Source organism: Rattus norvegicus, chromosome 9 (genome assembly GCF_036323735.1).
Source record: "Rattus norvegicus strain BN/NHsdMcwi chromosome 9, GRCr8, whole genome shotgun sequence".
Lineage (NCBI taxonomy): Eukaryota > Metazoa > Chordata > Mammalia > Rodentia > Muridae > Rattus > Rattus norvegicus.
Window position 1 is genome coordinate 22,326,226 of NC_086027.1, and position 24,508 is coordinate 22,350,733.

A 24,508-nucleotide genomic window follows, 5' to 3' on the forward strand; every position below is an offset into this window, starting at 1 on the left:
AGAATACACGTTGTAACCTCTAAAAGGAGTCATGTGAGTGAACATAGGGTTGTGAAATTTTTGACAATAGTTAAAAAAATATTCTGGAAGTCCAATAACAAAGAATGAATTCAGAATCAAGCTGCAGCACATCTGGAAGCACAGCTTTGTCCTGCATCATGTGCCTTCATGGCATCCTTGGTTCTGAACATAGAACATCCCAAAAAACGTTTTTTTAAAGATTTTATTTTTAGCTAGGAGGCAGTGGTACACACCTTTGATCCCAGCACTCAGGAGGCAGAAGCAGGAAGATCTCTGAATTGGAGGCCAGCCTGGTCCACAGAGCAAGTTCCAGGACAGCCAGGACTCCACAGAGAAACCCTGTCTCAAAAAACGAAAGCAAACCGAAGATTTTACTTTTAATTACAGCTGTGTGTGTGGATGTGTGCATGTTGGTGCAGGTGTCTGCGGAGACCGGAAGAGAGACTCAGAGTTTCTGTGATCTGTCTGATGTGGGTGCTGGGACTAGAACCAGGGTCCTCTGGAAGAACAAGCAGTGCTCTAACTGTTGAGACATCTCTCCAGCCTGCTCCAAAAACGCGTGTCTCTTTACGTAGCCCTGTCTGTCCTGGAGCTGGCTAAGTAGACCAAGCTAGCTTTGAACTCACAGGGACCCTCTTGTCTCTGCCTCCCTAGGCATTAAAGGGGAGCACCAACCCTCCAGCCATAACATTACATTTTTACATTGCTTGTGCTATAGCCATAATATCATTTGGTGCCAGCAAATATTGCCTTGAAATACCTCAAATAGCCAGGCCCAGTGATGCATCCCTGAAGTGTCAGCACTTAGAGGCTGAGGGGCGGACAAGCTGAGAATGTATCTGAGTTGGTAAAGGGCTTACTTATCCTGCATGAAGTCCGGGGATCAATCCATCCCCAGCACTGTGTAAACAAATCGTAGTGGTGCAAGCCTAGGAGTCCAGCACTTTGGAGATACAGAATGGAGGGTGGAGGGGTTCCAGATCAATCTTGATTATACATGGAGTTCAAGGCTAGCCTGGGCTAAATGAAATCCAGTCTCCAAATAAAGAAAACGAATAAATATATACAGCCAAGCATAGGTCTTCAAAACTATAATCCCAGACTTTGGGAGGCTGAGCAGGAGGGTTGTGGAGATCAGGGCCAGCCTGAACAACATTGCAAGCTTGAGGCAAGCCTGTGTTACGTGAAATTCTCTCTCAATAAACAAATCCTTCCCCCTAAAAACTACACTTGTCTAACTATTGTATGTTATAAATTGTAGTGTTTTATGGTACACACAAACTTACGCATTCTTTTTTTTTTAAAGATTTATTTATTTCATGTATGTGGGTTCATTGTCACTGTCTTCAGACACCAGAAGAAGGCATCGGATCCCCATGACAGATGGTTGTGAGCCACCATGTGGTTGCTGGGAATTGAACTCAGTACCTCTGGAAGAACAGTCAGTGCTCTTAACCACTGAGTCATCTCTCCAGCCCCAAACTTACGCATTCTTATAGAAACATAATGGTTTAGTAATAGAAAACAAAGGCTTAGTGTTTTGTTTCTTGGGAGTAAATATCAAGTCAGTTTATCTTCCTACAAGAGAAACAAGTCATCTATCTTCTTAGTGTGCAGATTTGATTTTGTCCTTAGTAAGTGATAAAAGTGTATATATGTCAAAGAATGTTTTAGGAACCCATTTACGTGTTCGTTAGTCGCTTGGGTTGGACCGGGTTGCACTTTTTGTAATGATGGGAATCAAACCCAGGATTCATGTACTCTCTTAAGCTCAACCCCGTGTCCCTAGCCATGTTGAAATGAGTGTCTTTGATTCATTATCATCACGTTTGACTTGTATACTACCCCACTTTTGACACAGGGATTCTCGGTATAACCCTGGCTATCCTGGCACTCACTCTATAGACCAGGCTGGCCTCAAACTCTAGATCTATCTGCCTCTGCCTCCCCAGTGCTGGGATTAATGGTGTGTGCCACCACGACCAGCCATAACATTTTAAGTTTTATTTTAGGTATACGAGTACACTCTAGCTATCTTCAGACACAACCAGAAGAGGGCATCAGATCCCATTACAGATGGCTGTGAGGCATTAAGCTTGGCAGCAAGCTTCTTTATCTCTGTAGTATCTCCCAGGATTCCTTACTTTGAAAAAGTTTACCCATCCCCCTACATGAGATCAAGTTGAAACTTCATCACTTAGGAAGTCCTGTCATGACCTTGATTCTGTTTATCTACTCCCACCTTAATGATTCAGGAAGGCCTCGAACTCAGAAATCTGCCTGCCTCTGCCTCCTCCTGAGTGCTGGGATTAAAGGTGTGCACCACCACTGCCCATCTAAAAACCTTAACTCTTTTTTTTTTCTTTTTTCTTTTTTTTTTTTTCGGAGCTGGGGACCGAACCCAGGGCCTTGTGCTTGCTAGGCAAGCGCTCTACCACTGAGCTAAATCCCCAGCCCCCTTAACTCTTTATAGTATTGTAAGGGTCCATGATTCGCCGAAGAATTATACCCTGGCCTCAAATAGTATGTAAACACAAAGTGGGTTTTTTTCTGCTGGGGTCTCCCATTACCGAGATAGAAAGACCCGAAGGGAGCTCACAGGTGGATTTAAAGCATCTTAGGGGAATTCCGGGGAGGGGTAAGTGACCTCTATCTCGCTCACTTAATCTCAGCTCTATCTCTAAGGACATTCCTGAACCATTGCTGGGGCTGGGGCTGGGGTCTGGGGGTCTGGAAACTATTGCTGGGGAAGTGTGGAACCTGTTGCTAAGAAGTCTGGAAACTGCTGCTGACTAGGTGGCCGGGCAGCTTCTGATGGCAGGGCAATTTTGACCAGCTGCCTTAAGTCGGGGATTTTTTTTCCCCCTAGTAATTGACTTGCTTGAACCTGCCCGGTTCTTAGGCATACTCTCCTGAACTGCCTATTTGAATTCTCCCACGGAGTCAGCCTAGCATTCTCAGTATAAACTTCTTTGAGTCTTTGAAAAGAGAGTGTATCTCTCAAGATCTCACTAGGATTATCCTTTTTACCCAGTCACAGTACATACATTCCGGAAACCACCCTTTCGGGCACCTAACCCCGCCCTACCCGCTTTGGATCAGGTGCCCCAGGCCAGGCATGAACCTCTTAAGAACAGGGCTGGAGAGTGGCTTGACAGCGGCTGCGTCTCCAGCACCTAGGACAGGGCCCTGGAATGAAGCAGACGCCGGGAGAGTGAGGTGTTCAGGGAACTGGAGTGAATGGATGCGTCCTTAGAAAGGCAGACCCAGCCCTAGAGGGATGAGCCAAGCGCTCCCTGGCCTGGGTGTGGCTCAAGTCTTCTCAGTCCAAGCTTCACCATTCAGCGGCCGTGCTGAGTCCCTTCCGGCTGCTAGGAGCCGGAAGTGGAGTTTAAGCTTCCCATGATCCTTTGCGCGGCGTCTATTTTAACTGCAGGACTACTAAGCTGGCAGTCACGATGGCCGCATCCGGGCAGGAGGATCGGTCGGAGCTGTCCCCTGCTGCTGCCCCAAGTAAGACGTGGGATCCATTACTTGGGAGCTCGCTTCTTCCCTGCTGCTACCTCCCCAGAGACATTTAGTGGTTGACATTTCCTCCGGCGTTCCTTCCTATCCCAGTGGTTCCCGGTGTCCCAGTCCTCCCTGTCTCTGCGAGTTGCCCTGGGTGGAATTTTTCTTCTGTTCTGTTCCTTTGGGTGTCCTGGCCCCAACTCGGAGCAAAGCCTCCCTAAAGTCCCTCTTCTGGCCCTGATGTCATTTAAATCGCCCCCAGCCCGGATCAGGTTTCCTGTCACTTATGGGAGTGTCTGCTGACTGAGCCCCTGGGAACAAGAAACCTAACGCTTATTGTGACATCGCCCCTCCTTTCTTTACCTTTTTCATTTATGGACTAGATTTGGATTGGACTGAGAAACCGGAAGAAACTCGTGCACCCGGGGTAGATCTTGAGACCGTCATCCCGCCAGTCCAGGAACCTTCCAATTCTGTGGAGCCCTTTTGCCCAAGAGACCTGGTACCGGTGGTGTTTCCTGGACCCGTGAGCCAGGAAGGCTGCTGCCAGTTCACTTGTGAACTTCTAAAGCATATCATGTACCAACGCCAACAGCTCCCTTTGCCCTATGAACAGCTGAAGCACTTCTACCAGAAATCTTCTCCCCAGGTATGTACAGGCTTCCTGAGAAAATTCGGAAGACTTATGGGCCCTTAGATGGTGGGCAACTAGAAAAGTGACCTAAGACGTCTCAGCCTCCGTGGAAGTCTAGGCTTTTGCAAAGGCTTCCTTGCCTCATTTTCTCTGCACTTGGGTCTCTGGGTCTCTCACTTTTTTCGCTTGTTCTTTTTCTTTTTTCTTTTTTTTTTTTCCGGAGCTGGGGACCGAACCCAGGGCCTTGCGCTTCCTAGGCAAGCGCTCTACCACTGAGCTAAATCCCCAACCCCTCTTGTTCTTTTTCTGAGATTCTTCCTATTATGTGGTGTATACGGATATTATGGATTTGTTCTTTAATTTTTTATCGGGAATAGGATTTCACTATGTAGTTTAGGCTGGTCTCTGAAACCTGGCTACCTCAACTTCCCCAGTGACTTCTGAGGTCACAAGTGTGCTTCACCACATCTGGCCTTTCCTTAGACTAGATGGTCTCCGTCTGCCTCTTTTTGTCTCTCTTTCCCTCTCTCCCAACCTCCCTCCTTTTTTCCCTCTCCCTGTCCCTCTCCATATCTCCACCTCCTTCCCTCTAGCTTCTCCCTCTCCCCTCCCTTCTCCAAGGCCTCTCACATGCTACAATGCTATGTTACTGAGCTACATCCCCAGACCTGAACCAGCTCTTTACATTTGAAGTTCTTTTTCTTACCACATTTTACCTCTCTTTCTGGTTTTGTTTTAGTGTGTTTTGGAAGAATTTCTAGGTTTCAGATTCTAATGATTTTCTTCATCTTCTCTTTCTTTCCTTCCTCCTCCTCCTCTCCTTTCTTCTTCTCTTCTCCCCCTCCCCTCCCCTTCCCTCCCCCTCCCCTCCCCCTCCCATCTCCTCTCCCATCTCCTCTCCCCCTCCCATCTCCTCTCCCCCTCCCATCTCCTCTCCCCCTCCCCTCCCCCTCCCCTCCCTTTCGCTCTCCTCTCCTTCTTCTATTAAGACAGGGTTTTTTTGTGTTACCTTCATTGTCCTGGAGCTCACTCTATATAAACCAGGCTGGCCTCAAACTCAGAGACAGATCGACCTGCCTCTGCCTCCCGCGTGCATGAGCCATCTCCTGGTCCGATTAGCTTGTGATTTTCAGTATTCCTCCCACCTCAGCCCTGGGGCTGGGATTATAGCTATCATGCCCTTCAGGACCATGAAATTCTATTTTTTTTTTTTTTTTTAAGGATCCTTCCCACTTTCCTCTTGCTCCTCCAAGTGTCTCCTACAAGCCTTTTCCTTTGTGTCTTTCGGCTTTCGTGGTTGGTTGTTTTATGTTGGAATGTTTTACTATCTGGTAAATAGAATAAACTGTTGTCTGATGCCTGAGCCTTATAAGGTAATTATACCATAAGGAGATCTCCTTGGAGAACTCACCGAGGGCCAGGTGTGGTGCTCTAACCCCAGCAGTCGAGAGAGAGGCAGGCAGACAGACCTCTCTCTGAGTTCTAGACCATCCTGGTCTTCACTGGCAGTTCCAGGACAGCTGAGGTACACAGGGAGACCCTGTCTTAACAAGGGAGAGAGAGAGAGAGAGAGAGAGAGAGAGAGAGAGAGAGAAACTGTCCCTTGAGAATTCCTCACACAGGTTTGTGTTCAGTACTGCCCCTATGCCTTCTGCAGTGTCTCTACTGCCTAGGGTTCTGCAGTGTGGACTCTTCTCAAGCTTCTTGCCTTCTGGCCTATATCCTGTATTATTTCCTCCTTCCCTTACTGAATTTCTGTACACAGTATTTTAGGAGGGAGCAGGTACTAGTAACTGTGTGTAATTGAGTGAGTGGGTTTGTGCATTCGTGGGTGCGTGCATTCATGGGTGCGTGCATTTGTGGGTGCAGGGGTGGTGATGGTGCTAGGTACTGTTTTCCACCTCATTGCCTGAGACAGGGTCTCACTGAATCAGAAGCTCAACACTTAGGCTGGCTGGCCCACAAGCTCTCGGGATGTCTCCGCCACACAGTGCTGGATGTGACTGGGTCTTGAGGATTTAAACTCAGATCTTTGTGTTTGCAGAACAAATGCTTTTACTGAACCATCTCTCCAGACTTTTTTTTTTTTTTTTGGAGTGAGGACCGAACCCAGGGCCTTGCGCTTGCTAGGCAAGTGCTCTACCACTGAGCTAAATCCCCAACCACATCTCACCAGACTTAATAACCATGTGGTGTAATCGTCATGTTCAGTTATTAAACCAAAAAATTCTTTTACACTCCCAGTACAACAACAACAACAACAAAATTGCTTCTTCGTTTTATTGCTTTGTGAGTGCATGCGCACACCCATGCATACACACAAACGTTTGCGTATATGTGCCACAGTATGCACGTGGTGGTCAAAGGATAATTTTGTGGAGTCATTTTTTTCCTGTCTTTACTTGAGTTCTGGGGATCAGATTCAGGTTGCCAGGCTTGTGCCGCAAGCCCCTAAATTTGCTGAGCCCTCTCACTGCCCTCTGACTAGTCTCTTATATTTTAGTGGTCTCCAGCTTTCAATACTGTCTTTGCTAGTCAAAGGCTTAGGAGGATCATAGTTTGTACAGTGGTTATTAGATTTTCCTTAACTTAATGCTGTCTCAGGAAATCCAAATCAGCAGTTCGATTGGTCAGTTTTTCTGCACATATCCATGACGTTCCTTCAAAGGCCACCCACTCCTGTCTACCATGTTCTTTGGGTCCATCATTCTCTGTCTTTACAGGCAGAGGACACAGCAAGGAAGAAACCTCGGCTCACCACTGAGGCGAGTAACAGGAAGTGTCAGCAGGCTCTGGCGGAACTGGAGAGTGTCCTCAGTCACCTACGAGACTTCTTTGCCCGAACACTAGTGCCACAAGTGTTGATCCTTCTTGGAGGCAATGCCCTCAGCCCCAAAGAATTCTATGAACTCGACCTGTCCAGGCTGGCCCCGTTCAGTGTGGACCAGGGCCTGAACACAGCAGCGTGCTTGCGTCATCTCTTCAGAGCCATCTTCTTGGCGGATGCATTTAGTGAGCTGCAGGCTCCCCCACTCATGGGTACCATTGTCATGGTACAGGGCCACCGTGACTGTGGAGAAGATTGGTTTCGACCCAAATTAAACTACCGGGTGCCCAGCCGGGGTCACAAACTCACCGTGACACTGTCCTGTGGTAGACCTTCCGTCCCAGCCATGGCTTCCGAGGATTACATTTGGTTCCAGGCACCAGTGACACTTAAAGGTTTCCATGAGTGAATGTATAAGGACATTGGCTGAATCCTCTCCCCATCTCGTGCCAAGGCACTGATCTCTCCGCTGAGGGAGGAAAGCTCTTTCCTGGCTGTGTGCCTCTCCCCAGATTTCCTGGTGTGTGGTTCTGACTGTGAGAATCGTCATCAAGCAAAGCCCTCGAATTGATGATTGACTCCCAGAAGCCCCTGTGCCAGGTGGTTCTGTTTGGGAGTAGAAAGCAAGGCTGTGTGGGTAGATCCTCTAATGGACGTGGTCTTTCTCCGCTTTATGCTGTGCGTTTTCAGAACTGGTGCCAGAATCATAATATGGATGTGACTCATGAATTTGAATGATGAGATGAATAGATCAGTATTAAAATTTTTTAACGCTTTTGATTTAGACTTTTGGCCTTGAGGCTCAAAGATTGTTGCTGCTGCTGCTGCTGTCTTGCTTTTTTTTGAGGCCTCTTGCGTAGGAGAGGTTAACCTTGACCCTCTGCTTCTCTTTCCTCTACTTCCTGAATGCTGGGGTCCTTGGCATAAGCTTCCTACCTGGTTTACTTGGTCCTGGAATTGGAATCCAGACTTTCTGTATGTTCAAAGCAGAGGTCACTTTTGCTGCAGGTAAAAATTCTGTTAAAGGACCACTCACTGGGAGGGCTCAGGGTCTTGGAGAACTGCCTGCTCGGTGGTAGACTCTAAGCAGCAGGTATGTGGGGAGGAGCAGTGGTGGTAGCTCACAGGAAGCCAGCCTGGAGTCACAAGCCCTCTACCTTGGCCAAAGATGGTTCTAGCTCAGAGAGCAGGAGCCACAGCCCTACTCAAAACGTGGTGAGCAGGAGTCCTAACCATTGTGGTCAGTCAGGACCAAATGCTGTGGCCATATCCAGGCTCTAAAGTCACCATTGATTGGCTTAGCGTGTGCCACACTCCCAGCACCAGAAGCCGAGGCCTGCAAGGCCCTGCAAGGCCCTGTAGCCTCTGCTAGCTGTTGTGAAGTCTCAGTGGTTCTGTGATCAATTCTGCTCTTCGGATCTGAGAAACAAATCTCAGAGGACAAGGAGTTTGCGGAAAAAAAGAAAACTAAGAGGCTCTTCTCAAAGCCAGATGGAACTGTGGGCTCAGGCTCCTCAGATCACCCCCAGATCCTGAGGACTTCCTTGCTGTGTCCCGTTCCTCCTGGAATTTTTGTCCAACCTCTCTCCACTGCCTGATGGCACCTGACATTACTCTTGAAGGCAGCTCCTGGCAACAAATTGAGACCAAAACCCCACCCTGCTGAGGGAGCCGCTGGCTTAAAGTCCGTAGGGTATATGCAAGGTTGTTAGAGTGAGATGTCTGAAATGGTTGAAACACTGTAACACATACGTAGACTAACTAGGTTTTATTTTGTTTCTTAAAATTCTTCTGGAGACAGTTTCCTGTTACTTGGCTATGTAGCATTGAATGACTCCTGATCCTCTGCCTCTGCTAGACTTGCAGGCTATGAGGCCAAGTTTTTACTTTGTTTCTTTCAAATGTTTTAGAAGCTGCAAGACCACTCCTGGGGGTTGGGAAGCCTGTGGCAGGTCCCCCTCATGGCTGTTATTTAGGGTCAGTGATTGCCTGAGTGAGGATTATTTCACCTCCCTTTTAAAACCAGTTTACTATTTCTCCTGAGAATATCTTTTGTTCTGAAAAATTCATATATGCATATAATGTATTTTGATCATATTCATCCCAGACTCCCACGACTACTCCCCCGCCCGCCCCCATGACCCTTCCCACCTTCAAGTCCTTTCAGAGTGTACAGGCATCCTTGTATCTCAAGTCTACGTACTTTAGCTCATCCCTCTGCAATGCCCACGATGGAGGCTATTTCTACAACCCATTTTTTGTGACACCAGGCTGGTCTCTTGTATATCTGCTCCCGTGCTCCCTGTACCTATAATACTGTGTGAAGTACTAAACAAGGCTGGGTGGGCTAGTGCATGCCTTTAATCCTAGCACTTTGGAGGCAGACAGGCGGATCTCTGTGAGTTCAAGGCCAGCTTAGTTCACAGTAAGGACAGCCAGGACTACATAGAAACCCTGCCTCAAAAAAAGGCACTCATACACATTATTTAAGGCTAACATATATGTATATATTACTACCCCATTATAAAGGTAAGGCTTGGTGAGGTTGGTTTGCTTACGTTGGAAGTTCTTGTGGGTCAAACAACCCTTTCACAGGGGTCCCCTAAGGCTAAGTGTGTAAAGCACATTTACGTTATGATTCATAACAGTAGCAAAACTACAGTTGTGAAGTAGCAATGGAGTAATTTTATGGTTGGGGGTCACCACTCCATGAGGAACTGCCGCAGTATCAGGAGGGTTGAGACTCACTGGCTTAAGTGGGGAAGCATGAATTGAAACCTGTTCACCACCTGCAAAAACTGCTCTCCTCTGTGTGCTAACATGAGTGTGGTTTTTCTCTGAAATAGCCAGGATTTGCTCTGTCCCTAATGGGTGTCATTACAGAGCTTCCAGACCCCGCCTTCCTTGTGGAACTCATCACTGATAGGCAAATCCAGGATCTGTGAAAACAAGTGTTTGGGCTGTGTTCTGTGTTGACATCACCTGAAATGTGTCCTGTCAGCCAGACTTGCTTGTTTTGTGTCTGACAATGCTTTGCAGAGGAATTAGACCATATTGCCAAAGCAAGACAGGACGGTGAGGGGAGGAGCTGACATGTGAATGGGGGCCATAGGTTACTGTGAAATGAAAGACCAGCCAGGCCAGCTCTCAAACGCTCATTTGAAAAGCCATAATGAACAATGCCTAGGCAATCAAAACAAAGTAATTATCTGAGTGACTTAGACACTTATTTCTCTATGGGCTTGGCTCAGAGGCCCAGGGCATTTTGACCTCATGAGTCTCTTCAAAGGAATCTAGAAAAAAGAACAATCACTGACAAAGGCCAATTTCCCTGAAACAAGGCTTTGGAACTCCCTGTTGGTTTTGACTTTGGAGACATCAGTAGCGGAGGTGAAGTTGCAGTGGTTAGATCAGCCTAGGGAATGCAGAGCTGGTCTGCTGTTGATACTGTTTGAGTCTGAGCAGCTGTGGAGCCAAGGGTCTGTACTTGTGGGTTATAGCTGACACACATGTAGTTGGTAAGTGGCTTTTTTTTTTTTTTTTTTTTTTTTTTTTTGAGATACTATGTAGCCATGGCTGGCTGGGAACTTGCTATGTAGACCAGGCTGGCCTTGAACTCAGAGGTTTTTTTTTTTTTAATTTATTTATGGGGTTGGGGATTTAGCTCAGTGGTAGAGCGCTTGCCTAGCAAGCGCAAGGCCCTGGGTTCGGTCCCCAGCTCCGGAAAAAAAAATTAAAAAAAAATTATTTATTACCTATAAGCACACTATAGCTGTCTTCAGACACACCAGAAGAGGGCATCAGGTCTCATTACAGATGGTTGTGAGCCACCATGTGGTCGCTGGGATTTGAACTCAAGATCTCTGGCAGAGCAGTCTTAACCATTGAGCCATCTCTCCAGCCCTGAACTCAAGAGTTCTGCCTCCTGGGTGCTGGTTTTAAAGGTGTGGGCCACCATCCCTGGAAAATGTCACCCTTTAAATCCTTTTCCAAGGATTTCCTATTTGTCAGACTAGTCCTGGGAGTCAAACAAAGAACTCTCAAGTAAAAACTGGAGAGGTGAGGTTGGATAGAGCCTACTTGGTGAAACTTGGCTTCGGGTGGGCTTAGCAGGTGCCAGAAACTGCCTTTAGAGCTAGGAGGTATCAGATTCTTCATAAAATTATCAGGCCAAGAAGTGATATTCCCGGGTTGAAATAATGTAGCTATAGTGGCCTTGTTCTTTGTATTGGGTTTCTTCCCAAGTCCTTATGGAGTACGTAATGAGGAGCGCACGTATGGAGCTGGGGGCGCACTTCCTATAAGGAAGCCGCGCCAGTATAACAGAAAAATTGAGTCTACACTGCACTGTGAAAGTTTGGTGTATTCCCGGGCTCCCGGAAAAGGCGGGCTTGGCGAGATGGGCGGTCCGGTGGGTGGGATTTTTTGTTTCCTGCTAACTTAAGGGGCGGGGCTCAGGGTCTCCATGGAGACGGCTTCTACCCGCCAGACCAGCTTGGAGGGGAACGGCTGGACTGATGGACGCGGACAGCCTCTTGTTGTCGCTGGAGCTGGCATCTGGCAGTGGGCAGGGTCTCAGCCCGGACCGTCGGGCCTCGCTGCTCACGTCCCTTATGCTGGTTAAACGGGATTACCGCTTCGCGCGGGTCCTCTTCTGGGGCCGCATCCTCGGCCTTGTCGCAGATTACTACATCGCACAGGGCCTGAGTGAGGACCAGCTCGCACCACGCAAGACGCTCTACAGGTGAGGCGACTCTGTAGCAGGTGAGGCTGCAGGAGGACCTCGAAAGGTGGTGGGTGCAGCTCCGGCTGTGGGGAGGTGGGTTCGCCCGGGACCTACGCAGGAAGCACCTGTGGGTGGGGCTTGAGGAGGAAAATGGACAGGTCGTGAGCAAGCCTTGGAAAACAAGCCAGTGAGCAGCATTCCGCTATGGTTCCTGCCCTGATGCAAAAGCCACATGTGCTGGCTGTCCTGAAACTTACTCTGTGGACCAGGCTGGCCTCAAACCCAGAGATCCACCTGCTTCCACCTCTCGAGTGCTGGGGTTAAAGGCGTGCACCGTCACCGCTCAGTTCCCAGGCAGATTCTTGAGTAATGGTGGCAGAAATGGCGCCTTGAGGAAGGAAGACCACCCCCACTCCTCCACCCCCTGGGAGCCCAGGGTCTTGTGTATAACTAGAGTGGCCTTGAACTCACAGCATAGAACGGGTGGCCTTGAACTTGAGAGTCTCCATTTTATACTTCTCAAATGCTTGGGATTACAAGTGTGTTGTATATAAACAAAAAACACTTATTTTGTGGTGGTGAGCAAGCCCATAATTGAACAAAATGCAGCTTCCAGAGAGACACATCTAGAACCTCCACAGTCCAGATGTCTTCAACGTTAGCATACAGATAGCCAGGATTGAGACTGGCTCCGCTTATAGCATGAAGACTTGACAGGGCCGTTCAGTAGGAAGTAAACCTTGCACTGAACTTGGATTTAGTCCCTGGCTAGTGACTTGTGATGTAATTCCTTCATCCAGTCCTGAGCAGTGACAGCAAGCAGCAACCCCCAGGCTGGGTCTCTAAGCTGTGGTTAAATTGTACTGTTTAGGGACATTAGATGCATTTTAGACTTACCTGAGCTGGATAGCTGGATATGTTGACTTAACTATAAGCTAAAGTCATCTGGGAGGAGGGACACGCACTTGAGAGAATGCCTCCATAATATTAGGCTTGCAGGCAAACCAGTAGGGCATTTCCTCAGTGATACCCACCATTGTGGGTGGTGCCATCCCTGAGCCGACAGTCCTGTAAGAAAGCAGGCTGTGAAAGCCACGAGGATAAGTCAGTAAGCAGCACCCTCCATGGCTCCTGCATCAGCTCCTGCCTTCAGGTTCCTGCCTTGTTAAGTTCCTGTCCTGAAAAAAAAAAAAATTCCTGTCCTGACTTTCTTCAAGGACGAACATTTCTACTTGAAAAATAAGGAAATCAAAATTACGCTAGTAGAGAGCCAGGCCTTTCTGCTGGTGGCTGTGGACTTTGCTGCTACAGAAGATGACCTCTCTCTCTGAAGTTGGGTGCGTCCTAGGAACTTGGACCCTCCCCCATATTACTCAGTGAGCAACTGTCAAACCAGCACAAGCAGACAGTGTTGGCTGGGCGATGTGACACACGTCCTACAATAATGTCAGCTTCTCTGGATGCTGAACCAGAGGACCACCTGGGCAGCATACTGACATGGATTTGTGTGTGCGTGTGTGTGATATATATATATATATATACATATATATATATATATATATATATATATATATATATATATATATATATATCAACAGCAAGTGTTTTCTAACTGCTATATCCCCAGCTTCCAACAGAATTTTTTTTTCTTTTCTTTTTTTTGGGGCTGGGTACCGAACCCAGGACCTTGCGCTTCCTAGGCAAGCGCTCTACCACTGAGCCAAATCCCCAACGCCCCAACAGAATATTTTAAGGCGAGTGAAAAATACATCAAAGTGAATGTATATCAGACCTTATGGGGGAATTTACCACGAACACCTTGAAGGGTCCTGGGATGAAGGTGTTTTCAAAGCTTTTGGCTGTCAAAAGGGAAGGCAGTGGGGCACGAGGGGAATTGGAATCCAGCATGACGTGGCTGCTGTTGGCAGCCTGAACTGCACAGAGTGGAGCCTCTTGCCCCCGGCCACAGAGGAGATGGTGACACAGACATCTGTGGTGAGTGGCCGCTTCATGGGTGATCCTTCACACGAGTATGAACACACCGAGCTCCAGAAGGTCAGCGAAGGTGACAAGGTCTTTGATGAAGAAGTGGTGGTAAGTGCAGGGCTGGGTGTGTATGTGTGTGTGTGTGCTGGCGGGTGGGGGAGTGTGATGGAAGGGTTTGAACACATGTCAGTCATGGCTGAGGGTCAATGGGAGAATGTGTGAGCACCACAGACAAAACCCTAGCATCTCTTAGCCCCACAAACAAACCCAACTGAATCAGCACAAGAACAAAGAGTGTTCCAGGGCTAGGGAGATGCTCAGTGGTTAGAGCACTGGCTGCTCTTTGAGAGGCCCAGGTTCCATTCCCAGCTCCCACTTAGAAGCTTACAACTGTCTGTAACTAGTTCCAAGGGATCCAGTGTCGTCTTCTGACCTCTGTGGGCACCAGGCATGCAAGCAGTACTGTTGCAGTTTGTTGCAGTTTCCTCTCCAACCCCAATCGGCCAGTACAAAGAAAACGCAACTCAATTAATATAAAAACAATCTAGCGTCTAGATTGGGCAGATCCACCCTACACTGTCCTATCCCTAGCTCCCAAATCCCTCATCCCTGCACCTTTTATTTGCCAAGTCTCCAGCTTCTCCTTCTCCCACGACAACTCTCTCCTCGCTTCTTCCTTTCTCCTCCCCTCACTCCTCCCCCTCCTGACTCCTCCCCTCTCCTGATTCCTCCCCTCTCGCTCCCGACTCCTCCCTCTGCCCAAATCTCGAGCTCTTGCCTTTATTTTACAAATTCAGAGAGAACTCCAAGGCAAACCACAACACAGTACACAGACATACATGCACACAGAACACCCATACACATGAAAACTTCGTGATCCTAGCCCGGAAGAACAAAAGCAAGTTCCACTAAGATTATCTATTGTCATGATTGTCACCACTGCCCAGGTGTGCCCTGGGTCCCTGAGGAGCTAGGGGCTTTGCTGCTGCACCTGTACCCATGCTGACAGCTCTGAGGACTGGGAATGTATACATGTGGATATTGTTTTTGTTATCATGATTATTAATTGATATTTTGGTTCCCAATGTGGCCCTGGTTGTCTTGAAACTCACTCTGTAGACCAGGCTGGTCTCAAACTCAGAGAGATCCACCTGCTTCTGCCTCCCAAGTGCTAGGATTAAAGGCGAGAGTTACCACTGCCTGGCTTTTATTATTAACAGTGCTGGGGACCAACATTAGGTCTTCTGCCATTGAAGTACATTTATTTATTTTTGTGTGTGGGGTTGGGCTCTCCTGTGGAGGTCAGAGTCAGTTCCCTACTTTTCTATATAAGTTCTAAAGCTTGACCTCAAGTCATTAGGCTTGGTGTTGAGTACCATTCCCACAGAGCCATCCGGCCAGCCCTTGTGGACTAATCTTAATTTTACTCGATAATACACCACATGGTTCCTGAGTACAGGCACTAAAAGAAATGTAATAAAATTTCCTTCCTTTCTTTTTGCCAGGGGACATTATGTAACTGTTTAGCCTGTGTCCCTGTCCGGTCCAGATCCTTCTATTGCATGAGCAGCCTTGCTCTGCCCCAGGAGCTCAAAGGGCACAATCACAGGCCGGGTATCACAAGCCTGCATTTCCCCATGACCCTCGATGATCTGACTCTATTTTGAAGACTGGAATGCTATATCTAGACACCAAGTAACCCCCAGGCATCTCTATGTGTTTCCTTTGAGACAAAATTGTAAAATGGCTGTGTGGGGCTGGAGAGTTGACTCAGTTGTTCAAAGTCCTTGTTGCTCTTGCAGAGGACCTGACTCGAGTCTGAGCATCCCCGTGGTGGCTCATAACTGGCTACAGCCCTAGTTCCAGGGGATCAGACACGACACACTCTTCTGACTTCAGTGGGTACCAGACATACACATGGTCCACAGACATACATGCAGGCAAAACACTCATATGTACAAGGTAACAAAATAAAATAAATTAAAAAAATATAGGGGTTGGGGATTTAGCTCAGTGGTAGAGCACTTGCCTAGGAAGCTCAAGGCCCTGGGTTCGGTCCTCAGCTCTGAAAAAAAGAACCAAAAAAAAAAAAAAATATATATATATATATATATATATATATATATATATATATATATATACCAGCAGTGTGGCATGTCCACAGGCCTGGACACTGCCCCTTTTATGAAAACTTATCTTTGAGAGACCTTTCCCTATCAGCACCCCAGCCAGCCGGCCCGGCCTTTGTGCCAGTGCACTGTTTAAACAATATCTGGAAAGTAGTTTCCAGGTTTCAGCTCTGACAAACATGTCGTGCCAAGTGGCCTTGGACTGACGTCATTTCGTACCTGTGTGTACTTTATCTAAAGGGCCAGTTCCTAGAAATGCCACTGGGGTCAGCAAGTAAGTAAGGAGCCCAAGCAAATGAAAAAATTCAAAACCTCAGCCCTGCACCTGAACATGGGTGGTGCTCAAAGTCTGTGTCTAGTCTGTGTAGTCTCGGGGGCAGCCACATCTTCCACCCGACGAACACGTGCTCCTGAGCCTCCGGTCCTCTTTCTCTATCGCTGGGATGGCTGTACTTACCCTTGCAGGCCTGTGCCGAGTCACTGAGGCAACATTCATGGGCCCTGGGCTGGGGGGAAGTTCTGGGTGTTAGTTTCTGCCTCCCCTAGCCAGCCACGTGATAGGTGGCTTTGTGAGCTCAGATGCCTCTGTCCACAGGCGTCTGTATCAAGCTTGGTTTGCTCCCTTGTCCTGTCTGCTGCCCCGCCCCACAGGAGCTACAATGGAATATCATCTGTGGAAGGACTGATAAGCTCATGGGGAAATGCTTGGTGATGTTCAGCCTAAACCATGATTGCAATTTTACTTTAAATATATGCCAAAAATGGGGTTGGGGATTAGCTCAGTGGTAGAGCGCTTGCCTAGCAAGTGCAAGGCCCTGGGTTCGGTCCCCAGCTCCGGAAAAAAAAAATATATGCTAAAAGATAAAAACCAGCATATCAATGTGTTAATGATTGGGAGGTAGGATAATGAGTATTTTAATCCCCTTTGAAATGTTTTTCTATACTATCCAAATAATGCACAGTGAACATGATTGTTTTCATATATATATATATATATTTTTTTTTTTTTTTGGTTCTTTTTTCCGGAGCTGGGGACCGAACCCAGGGCCTTGCGCTTCCTAGGTAAGCGCTCTACCACTGAGCTAAATCCCCAGCCCCTCATATATATATATATTTTATATATAATATATATATAAATAATTTTATTCATTTTTGTGTGTGTCTGGGTGTTTGGGCAAGTATGTGCCATGGTTTAAGTGGAAGTCAGGGGATAACTTTAGAGTCAGTTCCCGCCTTGCACTTTAAAGAATTTACTTATTTTTATGTGTGTGAGTGTTTTGCCTTAATGTCTGTGCATCTTGTGAGCGGGCTATGTGATCCCTGGGACTAGAGTTCCAGGTGGTTGTGACCTGTGGATGCCAGGAATCAGACCCAGAGCAGCAGGTGCTCTCAACCGCTGAGCCATCTCTCCAGCCCACGTCCACTTTAAAGCGAGGTCTCTGTTGTTTCTGTTGCTGTGTTTGCTCTAGACTAGCCATCCCTTGAACTGAGCAGTCCTCTTTGCCTTTCATTTCACACAGGAATGCTGGGGTTCCAGGTGTGTGTCCCTGTATGCAGGTATCCAGCTCTGTTATGTGTTCCAGGTTCTGATAATCAGGCTTGCAAGAAGCTGGCCATTAATTTGCTATGTAGCTAAGGATGACTTCCAACTTGACCTGGTTTATGGGGTCCGAAGGACTGGACCCTAGACCTTGTAGAAGTTAAGCAAGTATTCTTCCCACAGGACTGAAAGCTACCCCTGCTTCCCTAACTTGTTTTCTTAGAGACAGAATCTTATGTGGTCCTCGGTGGCCTGAAACCCTGTATATAAATAAGCATGATCTTGAACTCCCGGTCCTTGTGCCTCCACTTCCTGAGTGTCAAGGCTACAGGTGTGTGCCAGCACATGTGATGGGGGGGGATTTGAACCCAGAGCATTGCATGCATTAGGTGAGAGCTACACCGACTGCTTTATGATTGTTTTCTTGCTCCATATTTTCAAACGCAGAATAAAAAGCATGGTGACTTGATGACGTGTCTCTGGGAGGGAACATAGCAAATGCAGCATAATGGCTGCTTGAGGACTGGGATTTTTTGTGGTTTAAGTATTTTGTTACCTATATGCAGTGCCAACTCAAGGAAGAAGGGGACACACACACACACACACACACACACACACACACACACACACACGGGGGAGTGGGGGGAGACAATGCGCAAATGCATACTCAGCACAACACAGCCCAAGCCCCAGACACCTCAGATGGGGAGAAGAATTGGCCAGGCAGAGTTTCATTTTGCACCTTGGGTGAGCAGGCGCAGTGCCCTGGCAGGATGCTCCTCTTCCGTCCCCTCAGGTCCAAATCAAGGAGGAGACTCGCTTGGTGTCCATCATCGACCAGATTGACAAGGCTGTGGCCATCGTCCCTCGAGGTGCCCTCTTCAAGACCCCTTTTGGAGTCACCCACGTCAATCGGACCTTTGAAGGTGAGCTCCCCGTGGATCCTCTCAGAGCAGGAGGTAATAAGGCTCAGTTGCATATGTCTGGGGGACCAGGGGCATCTGCCCTCCTTGGAGAAGAGGGGCTGGGTCCATAGCACCGGGAGGGTGGGCTTCTGATTGGCTGCCGGCAGCCTAGTTTCAATCTATTGCTGTGAACAGGGCTCTGACAGAGTAGCAGAATGGAGGGAGGGTTCAGTTCACAAGATACCTGATACGCAACCCTGTGAAAGGGTCATTAGATTCCCAACTTGTGGGAATCAGGGGTTGTAACCTACAGGTCGAGTCACTGCTCTCGCTCCGTCTTCATGAGGATCCTCCCAAGCTGGCGTGCATTTAATCCCAGCATTCTAAAGGCAGAGACATTGACATTTTTTTTTAAGGAATAGGGATTAAAACATGTATTTTTTTCTTAGTGAATATATACTTTGGTTTAGGGAATACACAGGAACAGAAAATAGGAGGAACTCTTTGTGAGTTCAGAGTAGCCAGAGCTACATATGAGACTGTCTCAGAAAATATAAGAATGAAAAAGCCAGCAAGCAAACGAACAAGCTCTTTCCCCTGGTGATTCCCAGTTGTGCCCAGTTGATGGTTAAGCAGCGCCACTGAAAAGGATCAAACCATTGAAGTCATCGAACCCTGAGGGGTGGGCTTGAGGTTTCCTGCATCAGGGTAACCTGCTTCTTCCCTTTCAGGGGCCAGGGTCAAGTATGGGGGAAGGGAATGAGCTCCACTTTCTGGTTTGGACAGAACCCTGCATGGTGGCCATGGGCTTGGGGTTAACTGCTCTCCGTCCTCCTCCTCTTCCCAGGCCTGCCCTTGTCTGAGATCAAGAAGCTTAGCTCGTACTTCCACTTCAGGGAGGCCATTGACCTGAAGAACAAGACCTTGCTTGAGAAGGCAGACTTGGAGCCCTCACTGGATTTCCTGGACTCCCTGGAGTATGATATCCCCAGAGGTAACAAACAGGCCATGAGCTTCAGGACGTGGGATGGCCTTCTGATCAGAGCAGTAGATCAGCCATATACCTTCCTTCTCTAGGGCTGGGGCTGAGAACCTGGGTCAGCATTGGTGGCTCACCTGTGACCTCTTGACTTCTCGAGGTCGAGCTTTGCCAGAGCCTGACCTTAAGTGGGGAGCAGGGCAGTGAAGTGGCTCAGTGTCTCTGGAGATTTTAGCAGATTGTCATTTGTCATTTTTTTTTTTTTTTGGTTCTTTTTTTCGGAGCTGGGGACCGAACCCAGGGCCTTGCGCTTCCTAGGTAAGCGCTCTACCACTGAGCTAAATCCCCAGCCCCGTCATTGTCATTTTTAATGCACTTCTGAGCTTTTTTTTTTTTCCAACCAGTTTCTAATGTGTTTTGGTTGTTTGTTTTTGTTTGCTTTTTTGAGACAGAGTTTCTCTGTGTAGCCTTGGCTGTCCTGGAACTCACTCTGTAGACCAGGCTGGCTTCAAACTCAGAGGTCCACCTGCCTCCACCTCCCAAGTGCTGGGGTCAAAGGTGTGTGCCACCACTGTCTGGCCAACGGCTATTTTTAAGTAAAAATATTTTGATAGATTTGTTTGTGTGTACATGTCATAACACACGTGGAGGTCAGAGGACAACTTGTGGGAATCAGTTCTCTCCTTCCACCCTGTGGGATCTAGGGATCTAACTCAGATGGTCAGGCATGGCCGTAAGCACCTTAACTGATAATCCACCTCGTTCCCCATGCTATTTTAAGTTAAAAACCTTTTTTTGGGGCTGGGGATTTAGCTCAGTGGTAGAGCGCTTACCTAGGAAGCGCAAGGCCCTGGGTTTGGTCCCCAGCTCCGAAAAAAAAAAAGAACCAAAAAAAAAAAAAAAAAAAAAAAACCTTTTTATTGGGGCTGGAGAGATGGCTTAGCAGTTAATAGCACTGGTTGCGCATATATATATATACGTATATATACACACACATACATATACACACACACATATATATACATACATATACACAAACACACACACATATATACACATACATATACACAAACACACACATATATATACACACACACATATATATATGTGAGATATATATATATATATATATATATATATATATATATAATGTTTCCAAGCCCAGGAGTTCCTGGAAAGTGTAGGTAGGAAGAGTTGGGAAAGCTTAAAGGAAGGCCCATGATCGAAGGCAATGTGCACAGGTGACTAGAAAAGGGCATGCAAGCCCTCAGGTTCCTGTCCTAGGGCCACTAACAGTGTTAGGGATGATGGCCCTGTGCAGCTGGGTTCCACCACACAGAGGCACCTGAACCAAGTTACCTTGAGTGTGGGCTTATAGTGGTAGGTAGGTGGCTTCTGGGACCAATTGGCAACAGAAGGAAAATGACTAGGGCTGGGATGGCTCTCCCTTATCAGACCCTCTGGACACTCTTGTAGTGAGCGAGCTGGATGAGCTGCTGGGTGGCTCTCCTGCCTGGCAGATGGCTTGGTGATGACTTGTGCAGAGTGGGGATGGGCGAAGAGCAGTGGAGTTGTCCATTAGCTCTTTCTAGAGAGGGACATTGCTTTCTGAGTCTGAAGCAGTCACTTAAGATGGCTTAGGTCACCTCTGAGCAGGTGTGGTTGAAGTAGGCCTTGTCCTGGGGCCTCCTGCTCCCTGTGCCCACAGAGATAAGCCCAGAGCTCACAGCCTCTCTCTGAACCAGCATTGGTGGAGGAGAAGGGAGAGAGAGATTGCCTGAGGCCAGCTTCCTGGCGATGCGATGCCCTAGGATGGATCCCTGGGAAGATCACCCTGCTGATGGGTGCTAAGACTTCTCTGACTGTGGGCTTGCACAGGAAGACAGGTGGAGCAGCAGGTTGGGCAGCCAGATTCCTCACTGGGACTCTGCCATTCAGTACTTAACCTTTTGCTCTGTCAGCAGAGCATGGAGCAGCTGCTGCGTGCCAAGCTCTCCTGGTGCCCTTGGAATGAGAAAGACAACTCTCTTGTATCAGGAAGGTTTGAGAGCAGCCAAGAGAGGCTGAAAAGCAGACGTTATACTGGAAGATGTCGGGGTGGGGTGGGGGACAGAGGAGTAGGCAGCAGAGGCAGCAGGTGGCCAGGGTGGAGCTGACAGAAAAGTCCAGGTTGGGGTCCCAAAAAGAGAGCACTCAGTGCAATGCCCAGTTTGGGCAGCAGAGGGCAGCAAGAGTCCTGCAGCCAGGAAGTTGACCTTTAAAAGCTGCTGTAGAGATGGTGGCTAGAAGGAAGGGACCTTTGGTGGAGTGAGAACAGGGAGCCAGAAGAGAATGGACAATGTGGGATCAACCTTATGGGGGTGCACACAGATGGCTCCTACCCTGTCCCTACCCCACTGCTTATATGGGAGGCTGATACCAGGGGTATCTTTTTTTCTGTCCCCAACCTCTGGGAAGGTTGACTCTATCTTGTGGGAAAGGGAATGGTGGCTTCTCCCATCAGGGACCTGAAGTCATTTTTTATTTCATTTTATGTGTATGGGTGTTTTGTTTGCATGTACATCTGTTTACCACATGTATGCCTGGTGCCCATGGAGGCCACTGTGGTACTGGTGTTAAGATGGTTCTGAGCCATCATGTGGGTGCTGGGAGTCAAACCTGAGTCCTCTAAAAGAGCAGCCAGTGCTCTTAGCTGCTGAGCCATCTACCCAGTCTTCCTGGCTATTGCTCAGTGTGATGAAGTCTAGGGGTTGAGGCTTAGGCTACCTGCTGCCCCTCGACAACCTGGTCTGAGCCTGACCCTTACTCTCCCTTACGTTAGCCTTTCTTCCTGGGTGGCCGGAGAATGAAGTCCACTCCAGCCTAGGGCCCCACACTGGAGAAGTGGGTAAGACCCTGGCACTAGCAAACCCAGGAGGATGTCCTGCCGACTGCATAGGTCAGGGGCTGAGTTCCAGGGCTGATCCTCTCCCCAGTCTGAGAGCATAGGTATTCTGGAGAGGAAGCCAAGTCTGAGGAGACCTCGGGCTGTGAACTGAACCACCAGAGTATTTCTTCAAAGGCCACCACAGCTGTAAGGGACTAGTGTTTCCATGTTCACAGTTGAGATAGAGGTGACAGATACATAGTGTCAGCTGACACACTGAGAGGAGAGTGTGTGTGCGCACGTGTGCATGCATGTGCATCAGAGTCAGAGTCCTCTGGATGATGAGCAGACTGAACAAGGGAGGCTGAGAGGACAGGAGCATGGTGGAAATGCACAAAAAGGCAGAGAGGCTGGCCCCTGGCATCCACAACTCAGCTAGCACCCTTTGGCCTGCTTGGCCCGTCCTCCTTGGCTTATGGTTTTTACTTCCTCACAGTTTACCCATGTTGCTAGGCTTGGGCTATGCTCCCCATCTACTCAAAGCAAGAGGTGAGCAGACATGCTGGTCTGAGGGCCCCCCTGCCTCCACGCTGTTGACTGAATGGATGGATATCTGGCTGCAGTGGGGTTCGAGGTAGACCCTAGGCTGTTTTCCCCCGCCAGTGCTTGGGTGAGGGAAGCTGCAAGGCAGCCTCCCTGGGTGGGCAGAGCAATCAGAGTCTGCTCTTGCTTATCTCACAGAGGCTGTGGAGCTGCGGGCTCCAAGGGCAAGGAGGGGTTAGGTCTCTGTAGAAAGCTGTCCAAATGATGCTCTGGGCCGTGGTAGTGTGACTAAGGCTGGAGAACTGTGTATTTCTGGGTGTGTTTGTTGTCAAGGATCAAACACAGGGGTCCCGGGACACTGCTCTGTCACACTTCATCCTCATCTCCCCTCAAGCAATGTTGCCTGAAGACTTGGGACCAAGAAAGCCACCAAGGTCCTCAGGTGCCCAAAGAACAGCTGTCAGCAAGTGTTGTACCAGCCAGGGCCTGTTTGCCTGGATGTTCCGAGTCTTCCTTGACGGTGCACTGTGGACCAGAGCAAGCAGTGAGCCCATGGTGTAGCCTTCACTCACTGTCCCGTGCACGGCTGAGTCAGGACCGGGGCAGCAGACCTCCGTGCTTCCAGAAAGCTCTGGTCTGACCTGGCAGGCAGCTAGTTACCCGGGGTGAGCAGCTCTGCTGCGGGGTGGCCCTGGAGGGTGGGGATTGAGTCGTGGGACTGCTGGGTGTGGAGTGACCAGGGTGGGCCATGGCTGGAGGTAGGCTGCAGGAAGCTCAGTGGTGGGAGCCAGCACCGGGGCTGAGTTGGCAGCTGATGAAGGCTCCAGAACAGCCCCCCCCAAGCATAACTGGTTGGTCCTGTACCAAAACCTTCAAAAGTTATTTGCCTTCCTGGCAGGGCCCAGAGCAGGGCTGTGGCTGGTTTGGGGGAGAGGCCTCGGTGCGCAGGGGAATAGAAGCCCAGATCTGCATCCAGAGGCGATTTTCCCAGGCTCCTTCCTCCCACACAGCGGCTCCCTCCCTTGGAGCTGGATCTGGCCCTTCCAGCCAAGTCATCCTGGCTGCACAGCTCAGCCTGGTCTAGAGTAGCATGGGGCAGACTCCCCCCCCCCCCCCCCCCCGCCCCGGGCATGGCTCCACCCACCAGTACTTGGGAAGACCACTGAGGTGGAGGCCTGAAGTGGCCCAACTTCAGCTTGAGCCTCTGGTTGTCTCAACCTAGAGCAGAGGCTCAAGGTCAGTGATTTACTCTGGAGCAAGGAAAAGGAGCCATGCCATCTGTGGGCCCTCTAAGTCCTAGCTTGATGGCTCATCTCTGTCCTCCGTGTCATGAGCGCGTGGCAATTGGGACTACAGCAGCTTTTATGCCAGCCCTCGACTGTCTGTTCCCTCTAGGCTCTTGGAGCATCCAGATGGAAAGGGGCAACGCGCTGGTGGTACTGCGCAGCCTGCTCTGGCCAGGCCTCACCTTCTACCACGCTCCCCGCTCCAAGAACTACGGCTACATCTATGTGGGCACAGGCGAGAAGAACATGGACCTGCCCTTCATGCTGTAGGAGGGGCAGGCTGGATATTTATGAGAAGTCGAAACACTGTTTCATAAAGTTCAACCATTGGGTCTGCTTGTTCTGTCCTGATTTTTGTCATTTTGTCCCTCTGGCATTTAGTCAGCCGGCTCTGAAAGGCCAGGAAATGCAATTCCTAACCAGGAGGCAGAGGCCTGGAATAAGCTAATGAGGGAGGCACCGAGTATGTTCTATGTTCGTGTGGAGATGGATGGAAGGGGTGGTTAGGAGCCTGCTCGAGTTCCCAGAGTCAACAAAAGCTGCTTGTAACTGATCA

General features: G+C 48.8%; 2 protein-coding genes across 2 annotated transcripts; both read left to right on the forward strand.

Moving 5' to 3' along the window:
- Positions 1 to 3,473: 3,473 nt before the first annotated feature.
- Positions 3,474 to 7,799, forward strand: Mad2l1bp (MAD2L1 binding protein). Its single transcript, NM_001009699.1, has 3 exons — positions 3,474 to 3,534; positions 3,915 to 4,180; positions 6,889 to 7,799. The coding sequence occupies exons 1-3, from the start codon at positions 3,480 to 3,482 to the stop codon at positions 7,399 to 7,401; spliced, it is 834 nt and encodes a 277-aa protein (NP_001009699.1). The 5' UTR covers positions 3,474 to 3,479; the 3' UTR covers positions 7,402 to 7,799.
- Positions 7,800 to 11,455: 3,656 nt separating this feature from the next.
- Rsph9 (radial spoke head component 9) lies at positions 11,456 to 24,290 on the forward strand. The gene is made up of 5 exons (NM_001108205.2): positions 11,456 to 11,736; positions 13,647 to 13,812; positions 18,170 to 18,299; positions 19,126 to 19,272; positions 24,062 to 24,290. Exons 1-5 carry the CDS (start codon positions 11,510 to 11,512, stop codon positions 24,220 to 24,222), a joined length of 831 nt encoding a protein of 276 aa, NP_001101675.2. The 5' UTR covers positions 11,456 to 11,509; the 3' UTR covers positions 24,223 to 24,290.
- Positions 24,291 to 24,508: the final 218 nt, after the last annotated feature.

Excerpts from the sequence above, each read along its gene's own strand:
- Rsph9 (NM_001108205.2), top strand. The coding sequence starts at position 11,510 with ATGGACGCGGACAGCCTCTTGTTGTCGCTGGAGCTGGCATCTGGCAGT. Across the intron at positions 11,737-13,646 it reads CCACGCAAGACGCTCTACAG|CCTGAACTGCACAGAGTGGA; the intron begins GTGAGGCGACTC and ends TGCTGTTGGCAG. Across the intron at positions 19,273-24,061 it reads GGAGTATGATATCCCCAGAG|GCTCTTGGAGCATCCAGATG; the intron begins GTAACAAACAGG and ends TGTTCCCTCTAG.
- Mad2l1bp (NM_001009699.1), top strand. The coding sequence starts at position 3,480 with ATGGCCGCATCCGGGCAGGAGGATCGGTCGGAGCTGTCCCCTGCTGCT. Across the intron at positions 3,535-3,914 it reads GTCCCCTGCTGCTGCCCCAA|ATTTGGATTGGACTGAGAAA; the intron begins GTAAGACGTGGG and ends TTTATGGACTAG. Across the intron at positions 4,181-6,888 it reads ACCAGAAATCTTCTCCCCAG|GCAGAGGACACAGCAAGGAA; the intron begins GTATGTACAGGC and ends CTGTCTTTACAG.